A 24,849-nucleotide genomic window follows, 5' to 3' on the forward strand; every position below is an offset into this window, starting at 1 on the left:
TGCAAAGGCCACTGTGCACCCCAGCAGTAGGTCAGAGGTTTGGGGGTGATATTCAAATATGACTGTGACTTTGTCATTGTTCTCAAACAGTTTGCAGCCCAGGAGAAAAAAATATATATACACAATTTGCCTAATTCAAGGCCTGCCACTAGCATAACTTTGGTGTGAAAAAAGTCAAATTCTTGAGATAAACCAGATCTAATCCAACTACAGGTGTCCTTCTGATCCCTTTCAGAGGTGTGACCTCTCACACAGTAAAACCGTATAAGGATCACAGAATTCTGTTAACTCAAATCCAGTAGGAAAGTAAGAGGGTCAGAAAGAATTCCCTGAGGACATGGAGGATCCAGTTGAAGATTTTTCATGTGTGATGGAAGATTAGACATGGAATCTTGCTGTGTTGTGCAGGCCGGTCTCAAACTCCTGGCCTCAAGTAACCCTCCCATCTCAGCCTCCCAAAGCACTGGGATTATAGTTATGAGCCACTGAGCCTTGATGGAAGATTAGGATACACTTAAGGGAGCCAAGGACATGCCAACACCCATGAGGTTCTGAAGGAACAGAGCCCCAGCCAGGTGGCTCCCATTACAGCAAATAGCTAGGTTATGAAACGTGTTGAACCTGAATACGATCGGCCTCCTCTAACAGACGTGAACCTGGGGCTCAACTTGTTGGCAAGAGTGAATACAATCACCCTAGTAGACCCAGTGATATGGTCATCCTGGCTTGCGAGAACTGATTGGCAAATTTTCAGGGAACCAGTTGTAAAACACGAGCATTCTTAAAAATTAAATGATGGCCGGGCGTGGTGGCTCACACCTGTAATCCCAGCACTTTGGGAGGCCGAGGCAGGCAGACCACGAGGTCAGGAGTTCGAGACCAGCCTGGCCAACATGGTGAAACCCCTTCTCTACTAAAAATACAAAAATAAGCTGGGTGTGGTGATGGGTGCCTGTAGTCCCAGCTACTTGGGAGGCAGAGGCAGGATAATCAGTTGAAACCAGAAGGCGGAGGTTGCAGTGAGCCGAGATTGTGCCACTGCATTCCAGCCTGGGCAACAAGAGTGAAACTCCATCTCAAAAAAAAAAAAAAAAAAAAAAATTAAATGATGTAAATTGCAATGAATAAATTATATTCAGAATAAAAGCAATAAATACTCAAAATTCATCACTTCCTAATTACATATCTACACGTCCATGTTCAGTGCTACTGGGGTTATTTTTGCTGTTGTATCTGCATGAGGAGAAACATGTCTAACGCTGCGCTACTGTGCATACTCTGTGGTCACACTGATAGCTTGAAATTGACCATGGGGGGGTCATTAATGCCACTGAAATTGGCAAGTGTTAACAAATCATAGCCTTTCTTTCTTCATGGGTGGAAGCAGGGAGCCTGTTGCTAACATTACACCTGCACCATTGGTATTGATAAACAGAACAAACAAATCTTGGTCTATAGGCAACCATGTCTCCTGAGATGGAAACCCCTCCTTTCTTGGGCCAGGTTGTCTCCTTAGTGTGAAAGTTTTTGTTTTGTGTCTCAATCTTGGCAAGGTTTGATCACACCACTACATTTATGAATGTTTTGTGTTAAATTCACGTATAGAATTTTTTTATTTTTCCTCAATATTTGTTATGAAAATTTTAAACATACACCAAAGTTAAAGAAACTTTATGAAGAACATCTGTATATCCACCAGTTAGATTCTAACATTAAACTATTTTTGTTTGTTTGTTTTTTGAGACAGAGTCTCGCTCTGTCACTCAGGCTGGAGTGCAGTGGCACAATCATAGCTCCTTTACAGTCTCAACCTCCTGGGGTTTAAGTGATCCTCCCACCTCAGCCTCCCAAGTAGCTGGGACTACAGGTGCACACCACCATGCCCAGCTCATTTTTTTTTTTTTTTGTTTTTTTTTTTGTTTTTGTTTTTGTTTTTGTTTTTAGAGAGACGGGATTTTGCCATGTTGCCCAGGCTGGCCTCAAACTCCTGGGCTCCAGCAATCCTCCCACCTCGGCTTCCCAAAGTGCTGGGATTACAGGCCTGAGCCACTGCACCCAGCCTCTAACAAACATTGAACTTTATGTGGTATCGTCACATTATCTACTCCTCAGTCTATCCCTCATATAGCGGTTTTTTAAATTACTTGCACAATCTATATGTAATTGGTATTATTTAGAAAATACGACATATTAGAGGATCTAATAGGTTAGTATTAAGATTCCAATATGAAATACATCAAAGAGTACCTGATTTTCAACTTTAAGTTGAAACCGTGATGAAAACAGTATTGACATATTTAGGAAAATTTAAGACTCATCATATAAATTTGATGTATTCGGTGAACTAGAATTATTTTAAAACAAGAAAGATTTTCTTGTTATGACAATTATTTAACATAGTTTAAATGTCTAAAGCATATCAAATGTAATAACGCAGCTTAAAATGTAAAAGGATATGTAAATAACTAGTTTGTGTCAACAAAAATTAATCGGGGACCTCTACGAAAGTAGCTTTACTTACTAGATGTATAAATAGAATAATAAACTATATAAAATAGAGTTGACCTTAATAACTTCACAAAAAGTTAGGTTTTTGGGTTTTGAAAGTCAAATGAAATATTACACACACACACACACACACACACACACATCAATCCAACCAAGTAGCCAATGCAGTCACAGACACAAAAAAACTCACAATGTCAAGCAAGCTATGATCACAGCCCTAGGACTGAACCAGAGAGGTCAGGGAGGGAGAGAAGTGTTTGTAGGGTCCAGGGAAGATACTCTGAAAAGAAAAGAAATGCAATAATCACAACTATCAAAGGCCTACTGTGTGCCAGGAGGTGGATGGATCACTCCACATTCATTACCCTCTGAAACATCGCAATTAGGCCTGCAAAGTGGGTATTTTCAACCCCATCTTACAGATGCCTGCAGAGAGGCTAGGTGGCACGAGTGACATGGATAGTGTTTCTAAAACTGAACTCCTTGCCTTCCCCCTCCCCAAACTTTAAACTATTGTATACAATATCTTTAACGTTTAATGGGAGAATATTTAAATGACTTTAGAAAACTAAAGAATTCCAACTAAATCATGAAATAAAGCCACAATTCAGCCTGGGCAATATGGTGAAACCCTGTCTCTACAAAAAATACCAGATGTGGTGGTGTGCACCTGTAGTCCCAGCTACTCAGGAGGCTGAGGTGGGAGGATCACCTGAGCCTGGAAAGTAGAGGCTATAGTGGGCCATGATCGTGTCACTGCACTCCATCCTGGGGAACAGAGGCAGATTCTATCTCAGGAAAAAAAAAAAAAAAACAACACAATTTGGGGGGTGGCCGAGAGTGGGGGTGTTTTGCAGGTTCAAATTAGGGCATAGAATTAGGTAGCAAAGAGCAGGCACGGTGGCTCACACCTGTAATCCCAATACTTTGGGAGGCCAAGACAGGTCAGGCCTGAGGTCAGGAGTCCGAGACCAGCCTGGACAACATAGTGAAATCCCATATCTACTAAAGATACAAAAATTAGCCAGGTGTGATGGCATGCACCTGTAGTCCGAGCTACTCAGGAGGCTGAGGCAGGAGAATTGCTTGAACCTGGGAGGCAGAGGTTACAGTGAGCTGAGAACATACCACTGCACTCCAGCCTGGGTGACAGAGCAAGACTCTGTCTCAGGAAAAGAAAAAAAAAAAAAAAAAGAATTATGTAGCAAAATATTGAGAACCCAAAGGGCAAGGCCTCTCCCTGTATCCTTCTTCTCAGGGAGGGGCATTTTTAAGTCTCCTCAAGGGTCCAAGCCAGAAGCCTGCGATCTTGTTGTCCTTGACTCTACCCTCTCACAGCCTCCAGCACCAGCCAGGTCCTACCGTCTTGCTCCTTGGCAAACCTATGAGTCCACCCTCCCACTTCTTCCACCCCATGGGCGCTCTCTTCCTATCTGGCCTGAGTTGCTGCCACAGTTCCTGCCTGTTCCCTCTGCCTTCTGCCTCCAGCATGGCCCCAGTCTCCAATCTCCATAACTAACCCATGTGTTGACAGGCTCACCCCTCTTCAATCTGCCAGAGTAAACCTGTCAACACATGAGTTAGTAATGTCCCTCCCGTCCTTCAACATGCAAAGTCCTAAGTCCTTCACCGGGCTCAGGAGGCCTTCATCACCTACCTCTCCTGAGGCTTCCACCTTCACCTGTGTCCTCCTCAGGCCCTACCTCACCTGCCCAGCAGCACTCAAAGTGGCCCCAGAGCCCTGTGCGTTCTTTGACTCTAGGAGTGTTTCTCCCTCTTGCTCTCTCTCTTCCTATGGCCATCTCCTTCCCGCCCTGCAGAGCTAGGGCCACTCTTCCTGGCCCCTCATCTACATGAGTTTCCCCCTCCTCCCTGACCCTGGGCATCTGGCACTTCCCTCCCAGCAACGATCACACTGTCCCTATACCTCACGAGGCTCTGAGCTCCCTGGAGGCAGTATCCGCGTGCTGTCCCCTGTTTATTCCCAGTGCCTGGTGCAAAAACCTAATCCATCATAGATGTTTCATTACTGTGTGTGGCCTGAGCATCTGAATGAAAGAAACCAAGGTGTGGCCGTAGATATCTGTCTGATCCCCAAACACCTGTTCCTCTGCTTTGTGCAGCCTCTTGCACTACGCTTTGAAGGAAAGTGAGCAGATGTTGGACAAACAGGAGGTCCTCAGGGAGAAGAGCAAGAGCCCAGCGAGAAAGCATGGTGCGGAAGGATCCTGGAAAGAACACACGTGGAGAGAAGTTTGAAGCATGGATTTTTGTTCATCCAAAGAACCTTTCCTGGGAAGCCATGGGGACTTGCGGACCAGTCACCGTGGTAGACCCTGGGGATAGGGCAGGAATGCCTGCATAGACCGTGCTGACCGTGTATCAGGTTTTCTCCTAAGAAACTGATGTCTGATGACTAAATCCTCACAGTGTCACATGCAGCAAATATGACCCCTGTGGCATGAATGAGGAAGCAGAGGCCCAAGCTGATGAGGTAACTTGCACCAGGTTCACAGCCAGAAAGAGCAGAGTCTGGATATGAATACACAGACATGTTCCCCTGAGCATGCCACAGAACTGTGGAAAATCCCAGGGATAAGGGACGTTTCGTTTCCCCTTTTGGGGGCTCATTAACATTCTTACTATTTGAAATGGAAATAGGGTTGTCTGACCCTAGACCCTGTGCCATGCCACCCCCTCGAGGCACCAAGTCCTCTGTCACCAGTGGATCTACATTGGGGCGAGAGGGCTAGATAACAAATAGGCAACATGTGAGAATTTCAGGGACGGGCAGGCGCCATAAAGGGGTCAAAGTTGTGGGTGGTGGGTTGGGGGGATGTGGTAGGAAAGTAACCACACAGGGCACCCTCTGGATTAGGTGATCCTGGAAGATCTCTCTTTGAAGGAGACATTTGGACTGAACCCTGGATGGTGAGAAGGAACCGGCCACAGTGGAGCTCGGACAGGTGCTCCAGGATGGGGAACAGCAAATGCAAATGCCAGGATCGACCCTGGAAGACTGACTTCTCTTAGGATTTTGCAAGTCAGCCTAGTTAGTGGAAGAAATTCCATGGCCGCCATGAGGGTTGCTGCTTTGCAGGACCTTCCTTAGCTTCCCGGGGGAGAGGCGCTGGGAGAAGCCTCTTTGTGTGGCCCCTGGAGCCAGCAGGCCACTGGGGTGTCCCGGAGGAGGGTGATTTGGACCCTGGACGCCTCCTCACTGAGCTGAGCAAACTCACGTTTTGCTTGAAGCTGTGGTTCTCGGAGCATTCGGAGTCATCCTGCCAAATATCCGTGGCGTTCTCTATCGTCTGCCAAGTCCCCTGAGCCAAACAGTGTCTGTAGGCCCTTCCTGAGCTCTCTGAAAGTAAACAAAGCTCTGGAGGAAAGGTCAGAACGCACAGCCCGTTCCCCTGAGCATGCCACAGAGCTGTGGAAAATCCCAGGGACAAGGGATTTTCACTTCCCCTTTTGGGGGCTCATTAACATCCTCAATGTTTATTTGGGATGGAAGGAAAAACATGGAAGCTTCTCAATTTTGTAACACACCATGGTCTGCTAATGTCTGCTGTGTTTACCCAAAGTCTCTGGAGTTCGAACAGCCTCTGGTGACTCAGAGATGTTATAAGCCCTCCAAGGTTCAGCCCAGCTGGGAGACACCAGTCTGGACTCCCGATGCTTGCTAGGTGGGGTATCTCTTCCTGAGGCTCATGCTATGAAGAAGAGAAAGTGGTGGGCACGTGGCTGACAGACTGGGACTGACACCGGATGCACCATCCATGCATGAGTGTGTCCTGGGCCTAGCTCTCCTAAACCTCTAAGCCTTCCTGCGTTTTCTTTTTTTTTTTTTTTTTTTTTTTTTGAGACGGAGTCTCCCTCTGTTGCCCAGGCTGGAGTGCAGTGGCGCCATCTCAGCTCACTGCAAGCTCCGCCTCCCGGGTTCACGCCATTCTCCTGCCTCAGCCTCCCGAGTAGCTGGGACTACAGGCGCCCGCCACCACACCCGGCTAATTTTTTGCAATTTTAGTAGAGACGGGGTTTCACCGTGTTAGCCAGGATGGTCTCGATCTCCTGATCTCGTGATCCGCCTGCCTCAGCCTCCCAAAGTGCTGGGATTACAGGCTTGAGCCACCGCGCCCAGCCACCTTCCTGCATTTTCATCAGGAAATGGGGATAATAATTGCTACCGACTCTCCATGATTTGGGAAGGATTTGGGAAGAAATGAAAGGGTGTGTGAAAACGATGAGAAAAATCCCTGTGCCCAGACAGACTGCCATTGTGACTCAGTCACATCTGTCCCAGAAGACTCTCCCAGAAGGTCCTCCCACCTGGAGGATCAGAGGCTAGGCTTGCAAACCAGAAGTCAAAATCTGTTGGTCCTTCCTAGTCCTGGCCCTGCACATCATGGGCCAACAGTAACTATTTGCTGAATTTAATGAATGGACAGCCACAGGGTACAACTCCCTGCTCCCCTGACACCTTTGGCAGGTAGGGGGTCTAACTGACATCTCAAACAACACACTCCAAACCAAACTCTTTTTCTTCTTTTCAAAATCTGCTCCACCCACCTATTTTACCACCTCAGTGGATGGCAAACCCATCCTTCCAGTCCCCTGGCCCTAAACCTCAGAGTCACCCTCCCCTTCTGTCTCTCATAGCCCTCCTCAGGTCCTCTAGCTAATCTGTCATCCCTGCCTTCTTCTGTACATGGAATCTGACTGCCACTTTCGCTCCTGCTCCCATCCCGTGGAACTATCATCTCTCACTGGGAGATGGGACTCCTCTGACAGTCCTGCCCCTCACATCTGTAGGCAACCCAGCAGTCAGAGCAAGTTTAATAAAATACCAGCCACATAGGCCAGGTGCGGTGGCTCATACCTCTAACCCTAGCAATTTGGGAGGCCAAGGCGGGTGGATCACCTGAGGTCAGGAGTTCGAGACCAGCCTGCCCAGCGTGGTGAAACTCCGTCTCTACTAAAAATACAAAAAATAATAATAATAATTAGCCGGGTGTGGTGGCACATGCCTGTAATCCCAGCTACTCGGGAGGCTGAGGCAGGAGAATCACTTGAACTCGGGAGGCAGAGGTTACAGTGAGCTGAGATCATGCTGCTGTACTCCAGCCCAGGTGACAGAGGGAGACTGTCTCAAAAAAAAAAAAAAAATCAGCCACATCATGTCACACTCCTCTCCAGATCTTCCAAGGGCTTTCTGAGAAAAACTCTTCCGGCCTTTCACAAAGCCCCCTAAGACCTGGCCCGTAATTATCTGCCATAACCTGTTGCTTCTCTCCCCTCTTCACCACAGCCACGTCTGCCTTCTTCTCTTCATGTAACAGGCCAGCCATGGTCCCCGCCTAGAGCCATTGACCTGCTGTCTCCTTCCAACCTGAACACCCTTCCTCTAAAACCTTTACCTTCTTTACATCTTCACCAAAATGTCACCTTGCCATCGACGACTTCCTTAACTATCCAGTTTACAGCTGCGACACATCACCCCACTCCAACCTTCCTATCCCTTCCCCATCTTGTTTAACACAGATCACATTCAAACATCGTCTGCACTTATTTATGATGCTTATTGATAACTGTCTGTCTCTCCTGCGAGAATGTGAGCCCCATGAGGAGATCTTACTTGGTTTTTGTCACTAATATATCCCAAACACTTAAAAATAATGCATGGCACACAACAGGTGCTTGATACATATTAGTTGAATGAGTGAATGGCAAGAATGTCTCTTGACACTTGCATTGTCTGTGCTAGCCATAATGCTTTGTGCTGGGAACGCAAATATATGAAGAGGGCTCAGCTCTGGCTGGGGGAGTGCAAAGAAAAATCGCTGTAAACGATTATAAATGCTAAGACAGAAGACTGCACAGGTATAGAAAAGGCTTCAGAGGCCGGGCGTGGTGGCTCACGCCTGTATTCCCAGCACTTTGGGAGGCCAAGGCGGGAGGATCACGAGGTCAGGAGTTTGAGACCAGCCTGGCCAACATAGTGAAACCCTGTCTCTATTAAAAATACACAGATTAGCTGGGTACAGTGGTGCGCACCTGTAATCCCAGCTACTCGGGAGGCTGAGGCAGGAGAACTGTTTGAACCCAGGAGGCAGAGGTTGCAGTGAGTCAAGATTGGTGCACTCAGCCTGGGCAACAGAGCAAGACTCCGTCTCAAAAAAAAAAAAAAAGAGGCCACAGAGAGGAGAGGTCTGTAGTTGAGGCGTGAGGTCTGAAAAACCTTCTAGAAGGAGGAAAGGACTGAGCTGAGAATTGCAAGGGGCTTTATAGGCAGAGGAGCATGGCCAGAGCCTGTGAGGAGACCTCCTGGGCAGGTGTGTGAGCCAAGGTACTGAGTGGCAAGAGCTGGACCAGGTGCAGAGCCTGGGAGTTGCTCATTGGGCTGAAGTGCAGAGAACCCTGAACGTGGGGGAGAGTGCTAACGAGGTCGGCAGGGCCAGGCAACAGGAGGTCTTGCACGCCTTTTGTAGGGGTCGTGATGGCGGGGAGACAGAATATGAATGATATTTTAGAAAGCTTTTCCAAAGGTGCCTAGAGGGGGCCAGATCTGAGGCAGGGACTCGTGAGGAGGCCATGGAAAAGCAGCAGAGGGTGCTGGTGAGCCCACAGCAGTGAGGGATGGAGGAGAGGAGGAGCCAGAGGACCTGGCTACCCACTGATTGAGATGTGGGCTTGGGTGGGGCCAGGTGGACCCTGAGACCATTCCTTAGATGGGGAAGAGACGGGGAGAAGGAGGAGGAGAAAGAAGAGGAGTTTGTTTTCCTCTCCTCCATTTTCTACTCCTTTCTGTCCCTCAGTTTCTACTCCAATTGATGACAAGTCTTGAGCATTCCACCTCCAACACTTTTCTTTCATCTTTCTCCTTCTCTCCGCCCTCTTGCCCTTGCCCGAATCCAGACCCTTAGCATGACGTTTTCTGGGACACTATAGTAGTCTCCCCACTCTCCTCCCTGGTTCCTCCATTTCTCGGTCCAATAGCTACATGCTCTCAACGTCATTCTCCCAGACTACAACTTGAGCTCCATTTTTATGCCTTAACACCTTCTGGGACTCCACATAATCCTCTTCTACAGAAGAGTTTGAAACCCTAGTGACTAACACCCAGTTTCCTTCGTCATTAGCCCCCAGCCTCAGTCGTCAGTTACAGCCTCTGTTTGCCATCAGGCACTCAGTGGCGCAATCTCGTCTCACTACAAGCTCCGCCTCCCGGGTTCACGCCATTCTCCTGCCTCAGCCTCCGGAGTAGCTGGGACTACAGGCGAGGCGCTCCCTCTTCTGATATGACCATGCTCATTTCTCTCTCCCATCTCACAAGGACTCTCTCCTCCACTCTGTGCATTTGCACGTGTGCTTCTCTGCGCCCTTCCATGGTCTCCACATTCTCTTTTTGCTGCAGGGATCCATTTGGATTCTAAAGATTTAATGCACGGAATGGCAGGTGGAAGAGTAACTTCCCACCTTTTGCAAATCACACTGCCTTCACATTCCAGAAGCCCACAAGCTATTTTTTTTTTAAAGAGCCTTTAATTTAACTTCTTTGTAAATATGGCTTTTTGAACACTTCATTTTCTCTTACAGTGGAATGGATCTGTGTTTTTAGCTCTTGGAAAGGGACAGGTAGACAGTGAGCAGAGAGGGACAGGTAGACAGTGAGCAGAGAAGTGGGGATCGGCTCCACGTGCTACTGAAGAGTCTGGGTGTTTGGGGCCTCAAGACTTGAAGGAGGCCGGGCGCGGTGGCTCAAGCCTGTAATCCCAGCACTTTGGGAGGCCGAGACGGGCGGATCACGAGGTCAGGAGATCGAGACCATCCTGGCTAACATGGTGAAACCCCGTCTCTACTAAAAAAATACAAAAAACTAGCTGGGTGAGGTGGCGGGCATCTGTAGTCCCAGCTACTCGGGAGGCTGATGCAGGAGAATGGCGTAAACCTGGGAGGCAGAGCTTGCAGTGAGCCGAGATAGGGCCACTGCACTCCAGCCTGGGCGACAGAGCAAGACTCCGTCTCAAAAAAAAAAAAAAAAAGACTTGAAGGAATCCAAGGGGCTCCTCCCTGGACTCAGCTTCAGCTCCCACAGACTGAGCGGCAGCTCTGCGGCGCACCCTGTGAGTGCCTTCTCATTTCCTCCTCAGAGTGACCTTCAGAATTAGCAAGTCTCCTTCCTTTCATAGATGAGGAAGCAGAAGCTCAGAGGGCTGTGGGAATTTGCCCAAAGTCTCCAAAGTGTAAAACAGAGGGACTGGGTCTGACCTCGGGGCTCCTGACTCCACACCCAGTGCTCTTTCCCCTCACTCAGCTGTTCCCAGGGGGACTGTGCCTGAGTCATTCAGAGCCCTCCGATCCGGCGAGTTGTCTCTTCCACCCTCCCTAAAATCTCACATTCTCATGCTTCTTGGGCTGATTCCAACTGGATTTCATCAGAGAATACTTCCATAAAATAGGTCACTAACTCTCCCACCCAGAAATGTATCTTCCTTCTAAACACTCTCTCTCTCTGCTCCAGAGGCTCAAAACATTGAAACCAAAGTTGCACGATGGGATGATTAATCGGGCTGAAATTCAATATGAAAGGCTATCATCTCCCCTCTCAGAAGCTGGTTCTCACCTTGTTTTGCCTGGAGCTTTGTAACCACTTATGTTTCCTGAGAACAGTTTTAGTTGTCCTTATATTTGCCGGTGGTCTGTGGTCAAAGGCAACGGGAATCTAACCAGTAATCACCTCCCTCCTCTTGCAGAATAAAATAACGAAGAGGTCAGGCTTCTGGGGCCGGTAGGGATGGGATATTATCCAGGGTATCTAAGTCATGTTTATTTCCTTGAAACAAGATCAGAGCAAGCTAAGTGGTTAATTTCTCCATCCAAGTCCCATGGGAGTTAAAAGCACTAACCCATTGGCACCTCCTTTCGATGTGAATGCAAAGGGTACTTGGAAAATCCTTCCTCCCCATCTAACAAGTCAAAAATTGTGTGGAGGTTAGCATCCCAATCTTTCTGCCTCACCTGTTTCTCCTCTCCATGACAGTGGCCATTCTTATCCCCACTGCAGCCAAATTTAGTGGCTGCTGGATCTGTACTCCAGAAGCTTTGAAGTAGGAGAGCTACTTATTTGTAAGATCTAAAAATCAAAACAATGGAACTCATGGACATAGAGAGTAGAAGGATGGTTGCCAGAGGCTGGGAAGGGTAGTAGGCGGCTGGGAGGGATAATGGGTGCAAAAAATAGAAAGAATGAATAAGACCTACTATTTGATAGTATAACTGGTTACGATCACCAATAATAACTTAATTGGCCAGGCACAGTGCTCATGCCTGTAATCCCAGCAATTTGGGAGGCCGAGGCAGGCGGATCACCTGAGGTCAAGAGATTGAGACCAACCTGGCTAACACGGTGAAATTCTGTCTCTACTAAAAATACAAAAAAATTAGCTGCGTGCAGGTGCCTGTAGTCCCAGCTACTCGGGAGGGTGAGGCAGGAGAATTGCTTGAACCTGGGAGGCGAAGGTTGCAGTGAGCTGAGATTGTGCCACTGCACTCCAGCCTGGGCAACAGAGCGAGACTCCATCTCAAAAAATAAATAAATAAATAATAATACTAATAATAACTTAATTGTACATTTTTAAATAACTTAAGGAGTGTAATTGGATTGTCTGTAACTGAAAAGATAAATGCTTGAGAAGATGGATACCCCATTCTCCATGCCTATTCACATTGCATGCCTGTAAGAAAACATCTCATGTACCCCACAAATATATACGCCTACTATGTAACCACAAAAATACATACATACATACATATATAAAAATAAATGGAACATCCAGGAATAGAAGAATTATAGAAGAGGAGAAGGAAGATGTATTCCTGGGAGCTTAGACAGGGACTGTTTGTGGGGAAAGAGGACTTGAGAAAAGCACTTGGTTGGGGAAAATTGATAAAAATAAGACTTATTACCTTCACTCCACCAAGGTAAGTATGAAGGGCAGGGTACAGAGACATTTCCAGGAGAAGAATGAGGCCAACATACGTACTGATCAAACGTCCCGTTACAAAATATGCCTATAGAGAGAAGAAGGGTCTGATGACCATCGGTGTTTCAGCCCAGGGATGCCACTGATGGAGGCAGAGGCACCATGGGAGCCCACGTTCCTGGCACTGGAAGCTATTGTAACCTGTGCAGAAACCAGCATGGGTGGCCCACTCTCTAGATGAGTCAAGATTGGGGAATGATTTGGGGACCACAGGAATGCTGAATGCAGCCCCAAACAACGTGCATTTGTCTGCCCAACTTGACCTCTGGTCAATTATGTCAATGTACACATCATGCCGATTTTACTTTATTTGACATGAACTAAACTTTCACAGAAACTTGGGAACAGGAGGATACTTGGAGGCTCAGCCGGTCCCTTATGTTCCACAATCAGCTAAATAATCATCAAACCTTCACCAGTTAGATCCCAGGATACATTTACTCTGTGAATGTGCAAAAAGACCAGCAGAATAAGGGGATCTACACACTCAAGGTCCTTGGTCACACATATCCAATACAAGTACTATATAGTCATAGCTCTCCATTTGAGCACTAATTCAATGATCATTATTAGATATTTGGACCATCTCAGGGGATGATTTACCCTGGTGTTTGGCAAGAGGAAGCAACAATCTTAAAACTCTGCATTATGGGCCTCCCGCAATCAAATGGAAGTACTTCAGACTAGGTCCCAAACTTCTAATATTGCAAGCTCCTGACATCCCGGAAGCAGAGCACCATTCCCCACCATCTGCTCCCTATTAGGCTAAAATGGCCAGGTTTCCAGATCACGAGGTCAGGGGATCAAGACCATCCTGGCCAACATGGTGAAACACCATCTCTACTAAAAATACAAAAATTAGCTGGGTGTGGTGGCGTGTGCCTGTAATCCCAGCTACTCGGGAGGCTGAGGCAGGAGAATCGCTTGAACCAGGGAGTCAGAGGTTGCAGTGAGCTGAGATCACGCCACCGCACTCCAGCCGGGTGACAGAGCGATACTCCATCTCAAAAGAAAAAAAAAGAAAAAAAGGCCAGGTTCCTGGCATTGAAACTCTAGAAACACCATGGTGTTACGAGCTTGCTTGGGACACTGTGTCGAGCTGGCTGCCAGGTGTCAGCACCTGGTAAGGCAGTGATCACCTGAGCTGTGCATGGCATGGCTCTGGATGAAGACCTGCCTTACCTTGACCTCAGAAAGCAGTGTTCTCCAAAATGAGAGGTGGTTCCTGCAGCTGACCTCAAGGCTTGACTACAACCTGCCTGGACCCATGAGGTCTTCAGAGGGAGCTGACAAGGGCTTGAAGCCTGGGACTGCCTTTGGGTGAAGAAAGAAAGGGAGAGTTCACAGTGTCCTGTCAATCTCAAGGCCTCTGAATTAAATGATCTGAAAGAAGCCAGAGCTGGGGATTGTCCTCAGTGGGCTCAGAGGCAATGGGCCAAGATACTTTCTTCTTTTTTTCTTTTGGAGATGGGCATGGTGCACATCGCTGCACCCAAAGAGTCAGCCTGCAGACAACTATTACATATTTGCTAGAATGTTCTGAACTTAGTGTCGCCTTGGATAAGAGAAATGTTACTATTCAGATTTAGTTAACGCCCTGGCAGATGGGGCACCCCCCACCCCCTTTAACAGATTCCCAGGCTAATATATGGCAGCTAATCATGTCATGTGATCAGGTGATGAGTGTGCCATGGCAGATGGCTTTTATCAAAGATGGTCACATCCACATACATCTGGTTTCATGTTTCCTTACAATGGGGCATGGGGTCTGTGTTTCTGGTCCTTCAGTCTGAGTAGAGCTTTGTAGCTGTCTGACCGGTTGAACATGGCTGAAGTGATCTTGTATGACTTTCAAGGCCAAGGCGTGAAAGGCAATCTGGCCTTTGGTTAGGCAGGCCCTTAAGACCCCACCATCACGCTGTATGGAAGCCCTGGTCAAGTATAGAGGCCATGGGAGTCTTCCAGCTAAACTCCAGACATTACAGAGCAGAAACAAGCCATCCCCAGTGTGCCTGTCTGAATTCCTCACCCACAGAAACTATGAGAGGTAATAAATGACTGGTTCCTGTTTCGAACCACTAAGCTTTGGGACAATTTGTTACACAGCCATGGATAACTAATACACATGCTTACCAGAAGGTTCCTTGAGTAAGTCTCTCAGACACGCCTGTTTGTACTGAGCCCACTTCCGAGTCGTTTCCTCAAGGAGGGATCCTGTAGCCTGAGAAAACAAAAACATGGTCACCCCCAGTGACCAAGTACAGATGTGGCCTTGTCACTTCACACCATGATTCTCCAACCTTCCCACTGAAGTGCCCACAATGGCCCACAGCAAAGAAACAGCCTTTCTTCGGCATCTTATATTCTATCTTAAGAGTACATACAAATTTTACATTCACTCCATAATCTAATCATATTGGCTTTAATACAAATATGAAAACAATTTAAAAACCTTTAAGTGAAGTTGACATTTCAAGAGTACACAATATTCTCATCCTAAACTTTTGCATCCTCCCACATGAAGAGTTGCACGCTTCTAAGACTATGTAGATCCCAAAGAGAGATGCATCACACTAAGACGCAACAATGTGACAGAAGGGCCAGATAATTGCTGGAACCTGCATCACCCAGGTATCTGCAGGTCCAAAGTCAAAGGTTCTGAGTAGACAGATTCTCTGCTCTGGAGGTGACCATGATTTTTTCTGCTCAGATTATAGGATCTTTTCTTTTTTTTTTTTAGACGGAGTCTCAATCTGTCACCAGGCTGGAGTGCAGTGGCGTGATCTTGACTCACTGCAACTTCTGCCCCCTGGGTTCAAGCGATTCTCCTGCCTCAGCCTCCCCGAGTAGTTGGGACTACAGGTGCACACCACCATGCTCAGCTAATTTTTTTCATACTTTTAATAGAGATGGGGTTTCACCATGTTGGGCAGGATGGGCTCGATCTCCTGACCTCGTGATCTGCCCGCCTCAGACTCCCAAAGTGCTAGGATTACAGGTGTGAGCCACCGCACTCGGCCCAGATCTGTTCTTGAGAAGCCAATTCGGAAGTGGGTTCAGAACAAAGAGAAGTGTCTGAGAGACTTACTCAAGCTACTGAGGACTTGGGATTTTTTTCCTTTCTAATGTTGACTATTTCATATCATTGAACCTTGGAAATACAGCACGTTTTGGGTTTTCCAGATGACTGGGCTGTGTAACAGCCTCTACTTGTGTACCTGTACCACTTCTTTTTATTTTACTTTTATTTATTTACTTTTTTGAGGCAGGGTCTCCTCACTCTGTTGCCCAGGCTGGAGTGTGGTAGGACAATCTTGGCTCACTGCAACCCCTGCCTCCCAGGCTCAAGTGATCCTTGCATCTCAGCATCCTGAGTAGCTGGGACTACAGGCACACACCACCAAGCTTGGCTAATTTTTGTTGTTGTTGTTGTTGTGTAGATGGAGTCTCCCTCTGTCGCCCAGGCTGGAGTGCAGTGGTGTGATCTCGGCTCGCTGCAACCTCCGCCTCCTGGGTTCAAGTGATTCTCCTGCCTCGCCTCCTTAGTAGGTGAAATTACAGGCAAGCACTACCACACTCGGCTAATTTTGGTATTTTTAGTAGAGACAGGGTTTCACCATGTTGGTCAGGCTGGTCTCGAACTCCTGACCTTGTGATCTGCCTTCCTCGGCCTCCCAAAGTGCTGGGATTACAGCCGTGAGCCGCCGCGCCCGCCCCTAATTTTTGTATTTTTTGTAGAGATAGAATTTTGCTATATTTCCCAGGCTGGTCTCAAATTCCTGGGCTTAAATGATCCTCCTGCCTTGGCCTCTCAAAGGCCACCATGCCTGGCCTTCCTTTGATTTTAAAAGGGACTTTCTCTTCTGTTGTTCATCAGGCACCTATTGTGGGCCAGGCCTTGTGTTAAGGAGGAATTAGGATACAGAGATGAGGGAGACACAGCTCCTGCCCTAAAAAGGACTTAGAATCTGCTCCAGAGATGGCAGCTATATAACTGGCTGACATGCAAGGCCAAGGGCATTCTGGTCTGTCGTCCTTGGCTTCCCTACGAGCTTCTGCCCTGTGTGGCTCAGTTCTCTCCATTACAAACCTGAAACCAGGAGCCGTCCGCGGCAATTTCCTTTCCCTTGTCCAGGTTCCATCGACCCCACCTCCTTAACGTCTCTCCTGTCCAACCCTGTCTTTCCTTTCCTCCTCTGGCCTGGGGCCACCATCCACCCTCCACACTGCTCCACGGTGACAGGAGAACAGGACAGAGCTGAGCACAGGGCTCTCCTGCCTACAGTCTTTCACTTAAGGCCTGTGGCCTCAGGAGTTAGCCTCTCAGCCATCCTTGTCCCAAGTCACGCTCCTTCATGACTTCTCATCCTTGCACTTCCCACTGGCACTCGCTTCTGCCCTCATTTTCAACTGGTGGACTCCTATTCATCCTTCAAAGCCCAACTCAAGCCCAGAGACCCTTGGCCATACTTAACCACCTGTCTGAGTTTTGAGCTTGTCACCCTGCCCCTGCATGACCGATCCCTATGGCCCATCACACCGCAGTGTCATTGGTGGGCCACTTATCCATCTTCCTCCCTACTGCATAAGCTCCTTGAGGACTGAGATGTGCCTTTCATCTCTGAATACAAGCCCCCAGCACAGGGCGGGAGTTGATGCTCTTGCTGTCCATTTTCAGAGGCTCGGTTGTGGGATGGAGGATGAGGAAGGGTTCAATAAATGATCTGGGCTAAGATCACCCAGTTAATCAGTTGGCTTTAAGGTTTTCTCTCTTCTCACAAGGGGCAACAAGCTCAAATGCTTTCTAGGGCCAGGTAGACTTAGGGTTATCCCAAAAGAATGAGGTAGGACTGGTATACCAGTAGGGAGTACAGCAACAATCACACAACCAACTTTTTGAAGAAGAGCTAGTGTGGTCATTAGACCAGCAGTTCCCAAACTTATTGACTCAGTAATTTTTCCACAGCACTTCTAGGCCAAAAGATGTATCTAAAACCCCACTCATACAGTAAGTAAGTCCAAACAACTTAATAAATATTTATACCTTAACAGCTTAGTGCCTGCTGTGCATTGCACAACTTCTCAAGCTTTAGGATCAGATCGGATGCCACCACATTTATTTCCTGTTCCACACTGATTTTTGTGCCCTACTTGCTTTTTAATCACAGGACCTGTGGAAAACCCAGCTTTGCAAAGAAACAACATCATCAAAAGGCAGGAGGTGAGATCTAATATTAACACCATAAATACCTTGAGCTAGTAGTTTGCACGGTGTCTGGAAAATGCTACATATCACTGTACTTCCCTTGAAAAATTAAAGTATCTCATAGCACCTCTGTGAGTTCACAGTAATGCCCTCGGGTATACAAGCACACAGTTTGAGAACCATGCAATTATCCAATAAGTAATAATAATGGTACAATAATTGGCATTTATCCCTTGCTTTCAGTTTCCTATGAGTTTGGAATCTCTATTAATATATCTCTCTGAGTTATGACCCAAGAGGAAGCATGTAAGTTACTAACATATTGTTTAAAGACGTAAACATCTTTAATGGCACCGTAACTGACTCGAAATCATTTTTACAAATTCAGCAGATGAGTTGCCAACCAAATAATAAGCCTCTAGAATCCTTCAGGTCATCAATGTAAGATCCACTGGGGGACACAGTACTATTTATGGCCCCAGGGACCTCCCCGGGACCTGATTAAGGAAGAGACAATAAAATCAGTCTCTGGAGTAATGTTCCCCTATCCTCCATTCTTTGCCATGGCCAATGGCCATAACCAAAAGCAGAAAAATGAACTAAAACTAAAAAGTACTGAATTTTGTCAGTCTAGGGGAGCTGGACAAACTCAGACTGTCTTCCCAGTCCTTGCCCTAAAGACATAAAAAACACAAGAGGTACATCCAAGTTCAATCACAGCCAGATTCCCAAAGTCATGAGGAAAGAAGATATACGGGTGATTGTTTTTCCAACTGGAAAAGTCCAGCTTGACCTTGATTTCTCTTCCCTTGCATAGGCAACCAGCATCAGCAACGAACTTCGCCATAAGGGATTAAGGAAAAGGAAAGAGAAATCCTTGCACTGACTCTCTTTAAATAAATCTGTTTTTCTTTGTTAGAGAAGGAATACACTTCACTATAGCTGAAATAGAAGTCACAGCTATGCAAAAAGGGGAGAAGGTGGAATTATCATCTCATTACTCAGAAATTACCATCTACTTCCAGATTCTTCTCTCTGTACACATTGTCTTTCTTTTGTATTGTAACTTCAAAGGGAATAATATTGTTTCAAAGCCTTTTATGTTTCATTAGCAGACCCATATTGTGAATATATTTCTATTTCAAGAAATAAATAATAAATGAAGCATCCTTTTAATAGCTACATAATATTCTATGAAAAAATGTGATACAGTTTTTAAATCCTCTAGCATTGAATGTCTATGTTGTTTTAAGATGTTTACTGATATAAATGATGTGGTAATTAAAATCCTCATAGTTGAACATTTGGGAGTACATTTTGGCCGGGCGCGGTGGCTCAAGCCTGTAATCCCAGCACTTTGGGAGGCCGAGACGGGCGGATCACGAGGTCAGGAGTTCGAGACCATCCTGGCGAACACGGTGAAACCCCGTCTCTACTAAAAAATACAAAAACTAGCCGGGCGAGGTGGTGGCGCCTGTAGTCCCAGCTACTCGGGAGGCTGAGGCAGGAGAATGGCATAAACCCAGGAGGCAGAGCTTGCAGTGAGCTGAGATCCGGCCACTGCACTCCAGCCTGGGCGACAGAGCGAGACTCCGTCTCAAAAAAAAAAAAAAAAAAAAAGAGAGTACATCTTTATTTTCTTAGAAATTCTTTGAATTTCTGGGTCACAGAATACACATAGTTTTAAAGTTTTTTGATTGTCAAACTGTCTACCCTTGCCAAAAAAAAAAAACATTTTAAATTTTAAATATGCACCATTTTACCTTCCTGCCATCCATGTATAAAAGGGCCACAATGTACTTCTCAAAAATCCTTAGATAGTTTATGTTTTTGATGCCAGAACAACTGCTAAATAAAAAAGTGTGCGAGAGGGTGGTGTGGGGATAACACTACTTCCCTGCTTGAATTTAGAAACTAAACTATCCCTGAGAATTTCTCATTAAGTGGATTTTTTGAAGACTTCCTGCCAGAACACACACCACAGTCATTTATATTCCATGCAGGGAAAGAGGCTATGAGCAGAATTCATCATCAAAGTCTTCCCAAAGCCTTGTAATATAAACATCTAGAAAAGGAATACGGGGTTAAGATGGAGAACCAAGAGTAAGGCCATCAGAATTACAGACACACCCAGAGGACAGACAGCCAGAAAGGCTCTGAAAACGCAGACTGGGTGGCAGAGAGTGGAAGCAGACGCTGCCAGCAGTCATGTTGCTGATTATAAAAATACCAGAGTGATAGGGCCAAGGTGTGGCTTTCTCAGCCTGGTAAGCCGGCCTGAGGCTCTGCAGATTCCGCTCTTCTAACATAAATATTCATACATCAACAACTCCCAAGAACGCTACAGAAGAAAAAACACAGGGCTTCAAACACCCCGGGTAGGCACAGCGGCTCCAGTGCTTAGGAGCTACAGCATCGAAGGCAACCATTTAACTCCTCTGAAGCTTAGTTTGCCCATCTGTAAAAGGGGCTCAGTAATAACACGCTTCTCAGAGGCTTGTGTTGAGGATTAAGTAAGATGAGATATGAGGAAGCATGTTATAATATCCCGAGTGCTGTCTCAGGGCTTGGCATGTGGTCAGCCATTGTTCACATTTGTGAACAAAACTACACGATAAGCTGGGTGCGCTCACTCAGTGTTGATATGAGATATCCAGAGAATGGAAGCAAGGATGAAGGTTCTGAATCAAGTCTCCCACCACTGGCCCCACCACTAACAGACTGAAGTCCTGGGACAGAGGCAGGCCAGGGCCACCTGCCTTAAGGATGTTCTGGTCACTAGAGGAGAGGCTGCCATGATGGCAAGAATTCCATGACACCATTCACTTGGCTCACATTTACAATCCATGAGGGCTTGAAGGCAGCCTCTAGGGGATCCTGGATGTAGGAAATCTGGCAGGGGTTATCTGCGTCTGTAGCCCCAGGCTTGCAGCAAAGAAAACCTGGGGTGAACCCTCATGAGACCTGGTGCCACAGCCTGCCCTACATGGGGGCTGGAGGGGTTTAGAATTCCAAGACCATGAACAAGGACTCACCCTGCCCACGGAACAAAGGAGGAAGACAGCCATTCCTTTTTTTTTTTAGACAGATCCTCACTCTACTGCCCTGGCTGGAGTGCAATGGTGTGATCTCGGCTCACTGCAACCTCCGCCTCCTGGTTCAAGCAATTCTCCCGCCTCAGCCTCCCAAGTAGCTAGCATGACAGGCGCGTACCACCACGCCCAGCTAATTTTTGCATTTTTTAGTAGAGATGGGGTTTCACCATGTTGGCCAGGCTGGACTTGAACTCCTGACCTCGTGATCTGCCTGCCTCGGCCTCCCAAAGTGCTGGGGTTACAGGCGTGAGCTACTGTGCCCGGCCTGAGCCATTCCTTAGGCTACTTTCTTTACTCAGATGAGTGGAACTGGGGATCCTTCCCATCATCCTTTTATAATGCCCATAGCCTGGTATCCAAATGGAAACTTGGAAAGAGGACGAAGGTCTAATCTTCTTGGATAGAATAAAGCAAGCTACCAGCATGCCCAACTATAGAGGATAGTTAAATACATTACAACAAATCCTTAAAGCCCTTAAATATCATTCCATGGAACTACATCTACTGACATGGAAGAATGTTGCTCAACTTCTCTGAGACTCAGTTTACTCATCTGTAAAAGGGGATTAACAAGAGAACCTCCAACTACAGGGTTGCTGAGAACACAGAAGGAGATAATATGAGGAATAGAAGGCACCTGGCACTCAACCCAGTGCAGAGCAAGTGCTCCATAATAATGTCAGTTGTGTTATTAGTGTATTTTGTTATGAAGCAGATTACAAAATAATATTTACAGTATGTGCCTGTGTTTGTTTTTTTTTAAAAAAAAAAAAAAAGAAAAGAAAAAACTGTATGGAGGCCTGGTATGGCAGCTTACGCCTGTAATCTCAGCACTTTGGGAGGCCGAGGCGGGTAGATCACTTGAGGTCAGGAGTTCGAGACCAGCCTGGCCAACCCTGTCTCTACTAAAATACAAAAATTAGCCAGGTGGTGATGGGTGACTGTAATCCCAGCTACTCGGGAGGCTGAGGCAGGAAAATCACTTGAACCTGGGAGGCGGAGGTTGCAGTGAGTCAAGATTGCACCACTGCACTCCAGCCTGGGCAACAGAGAGAGACCCCGTCTCAAAAAACAAACGAACAAACAAAAAACTGTATGTAAACGATGGTAGAAAAATGTCTGGAAGGATAAGCCCCCAAATGTGAATGAGGGTGATCTCTAGCTGTTGGAAGTAGAGTGATTTGTAGTTTTCATTTCACTTCTTTGAATTGTATTAAAAAAAAAACAATTAGCATTCTATATTTTTGTAATGGAAAGGAAAAAGGAAACGGAAGGGAAAGGAAACGGAAGAGAAAGGAAAGGAAAGAAAGGAAAGGAGAGGAAAGGAAAAAAGAAAAATGGATTTGCTCAACCTAAATACTCAAACCTGGGAGAATACTGAAGACAAACAGAAGGATATATGCGGCAATTGTAAATGCTATTTGCAGAATTCACATTGACGCGAGGAAATGCTTACAATATGATGCGGGGTCTGGGGGGGACCAGGATACAATGTGTTTTATACTTCCTAATATCAGCTGTTGTAAAAAAAAAAAATGCATAGAGAAAATATTGGAGGACAATATGCCAAATATGAACAGTGATTTTGAATGCTAGGATTATGGTGGCTCATTATATTCTTAATACTGTTTTCTCTTTTCCAGATTGCTTACATGAGACCTAAATTGCTTAAAAAAAAAAAAAAATCAGGAAACACACACAAATGATAATAATAGTAACAATAATAATGAACTGCTCTTACTTGCTTGATGGAAACCAGCAGGACCAGGGTGAGGAAGGGCCTCCCAGGGGCCCAGAGAGAGCACTTCCTGTGGAAGGAGAAAGGACTGGTCCCCCAGGGAGCAGGGATGCCCATGAGCAGCTCGGGGACGCCAGGCAGGAGTCCCGCGCTTCCTCTCCCAGGCCCTGCCCTGCTTGATTCCAGCGTCATCTTCCTCGTGCACCTTCACAAGTGAGGGTACATCTCTCTAGCAGTCCAAGATGCACCGCAGGCCGTCTTCTCTTGCATTCCTCCCGGTCCAGAGAGGAAATGTTTGCACAAATCCTCTCCACGCGGTGCCGAGAGTGTCTGAGGCGGTCGAGAGCAATCTACAAAGTCTTCAGAGTTCCTCCTCAGCCCTGGCTCATCCCCCGCCCCTACCCCCCCAAAAGCAGGGAGATTTTTCCCAGACCTTCCCTAAGTCAGCTGTGCTTTCTGGGACTTCCTCGACAGGCCAAGGAGAAAGAACGAGGCGGTCAGCGGGCTCCACCCTGAAGGTTCTGCTCAATGCACAAGGCTGGGCTGAGACAGGCTGGGGTCCGAGCTGCAGAGGAATGGCTGGCAGAAGGCGATGGGCCTCGAGCCAGTTTAGAGGCAGGTGTCTTTTTGAGGCAGGGTATTTCTTTTTAAAGCATTAAGCTTGTCCAGGCTGGGCTGAGACTAACCACAAAGGCAGAATGTCCTTGGGTCCTGTTTATGCAGAGACTGCAGGAGAGATGGTTGCTCAGCTTAGGAGAGAACAGCTCCCAACCCAGGCCGTGAAGCAAAAACCCAGTCAGCGGCTTAGGTTATGCCTACACAATAGCAAAACAATGTGTTGAAAAGCCCAACATTCACTCGTCTTAAATGCCTACTTGTTCTAAGCACACGTGGCTCAGCCCACCTGACAGACCCTTTTATGGAATTGATGATAGAGCGCTTACTAACCAGCACAGGTGTACGCTCTTCCCGCAACTCGCATTGGCAACATCTTTTAATCCACCATCTTATTTCACTCAGCCTGATAATAACCCCGTGAGGATACGATGAGTTCTTCATCTGACAGCTGAGAAAGATTGAGGCTCAGAGAGGTTGGATAGGCTTGCCCGAAGCCACACAGCAAGTAATAGGCAGGTCTTCTGACCAGAGGTGCCCGAGCACAGCTACTTGGGAAGGTAGCCTGTCCTGCCCCTGCCCTCTCCAGTGAGTTCTTAGCAGGCTCATCGCCGTGCCTCTGAAAGGCTCTGCTTGGAACTTCTTACCCCACCTCTCCCAGGCCAGCTCCCAGCGTCCCTGCAATGTCTTCCAGCCTCCCAAATTGGAGGCCCAGGTGGAAGATGTCTTGATTGGATGGAACAGTGAGTTAGCAAGAGGCAAGAAGAACGTGTTTTCACTTCGTTTTTGGTTTTGTTTTTGTTTTATTTTTTCCTTCCCTCTTCAAGTCAAACATAGGAACTCCTCCTGGGTAACTTTTCAACTGAATGAATTCTGAACAGTTGGGAAAAGCAGCCGTGCTTTTCTTAATAGAAATCCCTAGAAATCTTAAAAGCTCCATGTGGCAAGATTTTAGACTTTAACAATGAAATGCTCAACCAGAACAAAGGCCCTAGAAATGGACTCAGAGTGGTGTCACCTCTGGAATCGACGTGGTCATCTCTTTGGGACGGCAGAGAGACCTAGAGGGAGAAAGGACCCAAGGGATGGACTTTGGTTATTGAATGTGGCTGCAACTCTGTTCTGTGAGTGCTCATGAAAGATCATCTTCCAAGATGCATGCTGGAAGATGGTCTGTCTTTAAAAAAAAAATACCTGCTTTGCAAGAATATTCTGTCTCATCTCTTGCAACTTTTTCTCAAAAACATCCTTTATTTCTGAAGGGATGAAGGTTGGGGGGCCACACGTGACTTCCCCACCCATTGGGCGGGTGCCCTCTAGCGATGAAACGTGGTAAGGCTTCTTCCCTCGAGACTGGGGATCCCACCAGGCCAGCGAGAGAGCAGGACACAGGTGCTCAGACCTGGCCTCGGCAAAGTATAGATGGAGTGATACTAACCCAGTATCACTGTCTAGCCCAGGCATATAGATTCCAGATTCTGTCTGGGGGTATTCAGGAGGTGTCTAACACATCATCAAGAGCCTGTGTGTTTTCAGGATGCTCTGCAGAATCTTCTTCTGCCCTCACTCCTTCATCAGTGTCCTCTGCCCGAGGAGCTCCCTAAAAATCTTCAGCGTCACTGCCCCTGCCAGTGCCCCCTTCAG

At 46.9% G+C, this 24,849-nt stretch overlaps 1 protein-coding gene across 1 annotated transcript in view; it reads right to left on the reverse strand.

Moving 5' to 3' along the window:
• GLP2R (glucagon like peptide 2 receptor) overlaps positions 1 to 23,295 on the reverse strand; it is a 67,978-nt gene extending 44,683 nt beyond the window's left edge. The window contains exons 1-4 of the mRNA XM_010358266.1: positions 22,594 to 23,295; positions 14,685 to 14,772; positions 12,475 to 12,579; positions 5,748 to 5,869 (exon numbers count right to left, since the gene is read on the reverse strand). Coding sequence (XP_010356568.1) covers positions 5,748 to 5,869; positions 12,475 to 12,579; positions 14,685 to 14,772; positions 22,594 to 22,782 — 504 coding nt within the window. The 5' untranslated portion in view covers positions 22,783 to 23,295. The remainder of the gene's footprint in view (positions 1 to 5,747; positions 5,870 to 12,474; positions 12,580 to 14,684; positions 14,773 to 22,593) is intronic.
• Positions 23,296 to 24,849: the final 1,554 nt, after the last annotated feature.

Source organism: Rhinopithecus roxellana, chromosome 19 (assembly GCF_007565055.1).
Source record: "Rhinopithecus roxellana isolate Shanxi Qingling chromosome 19, ASM756505v1, whole genome shotgun sequence".
NCBI lineage: Eukaryota > Metazoa > Chordata > Mammalia > Primates > Cercopithecidae > Rhinopithecus > Rhinopithecus roxellana.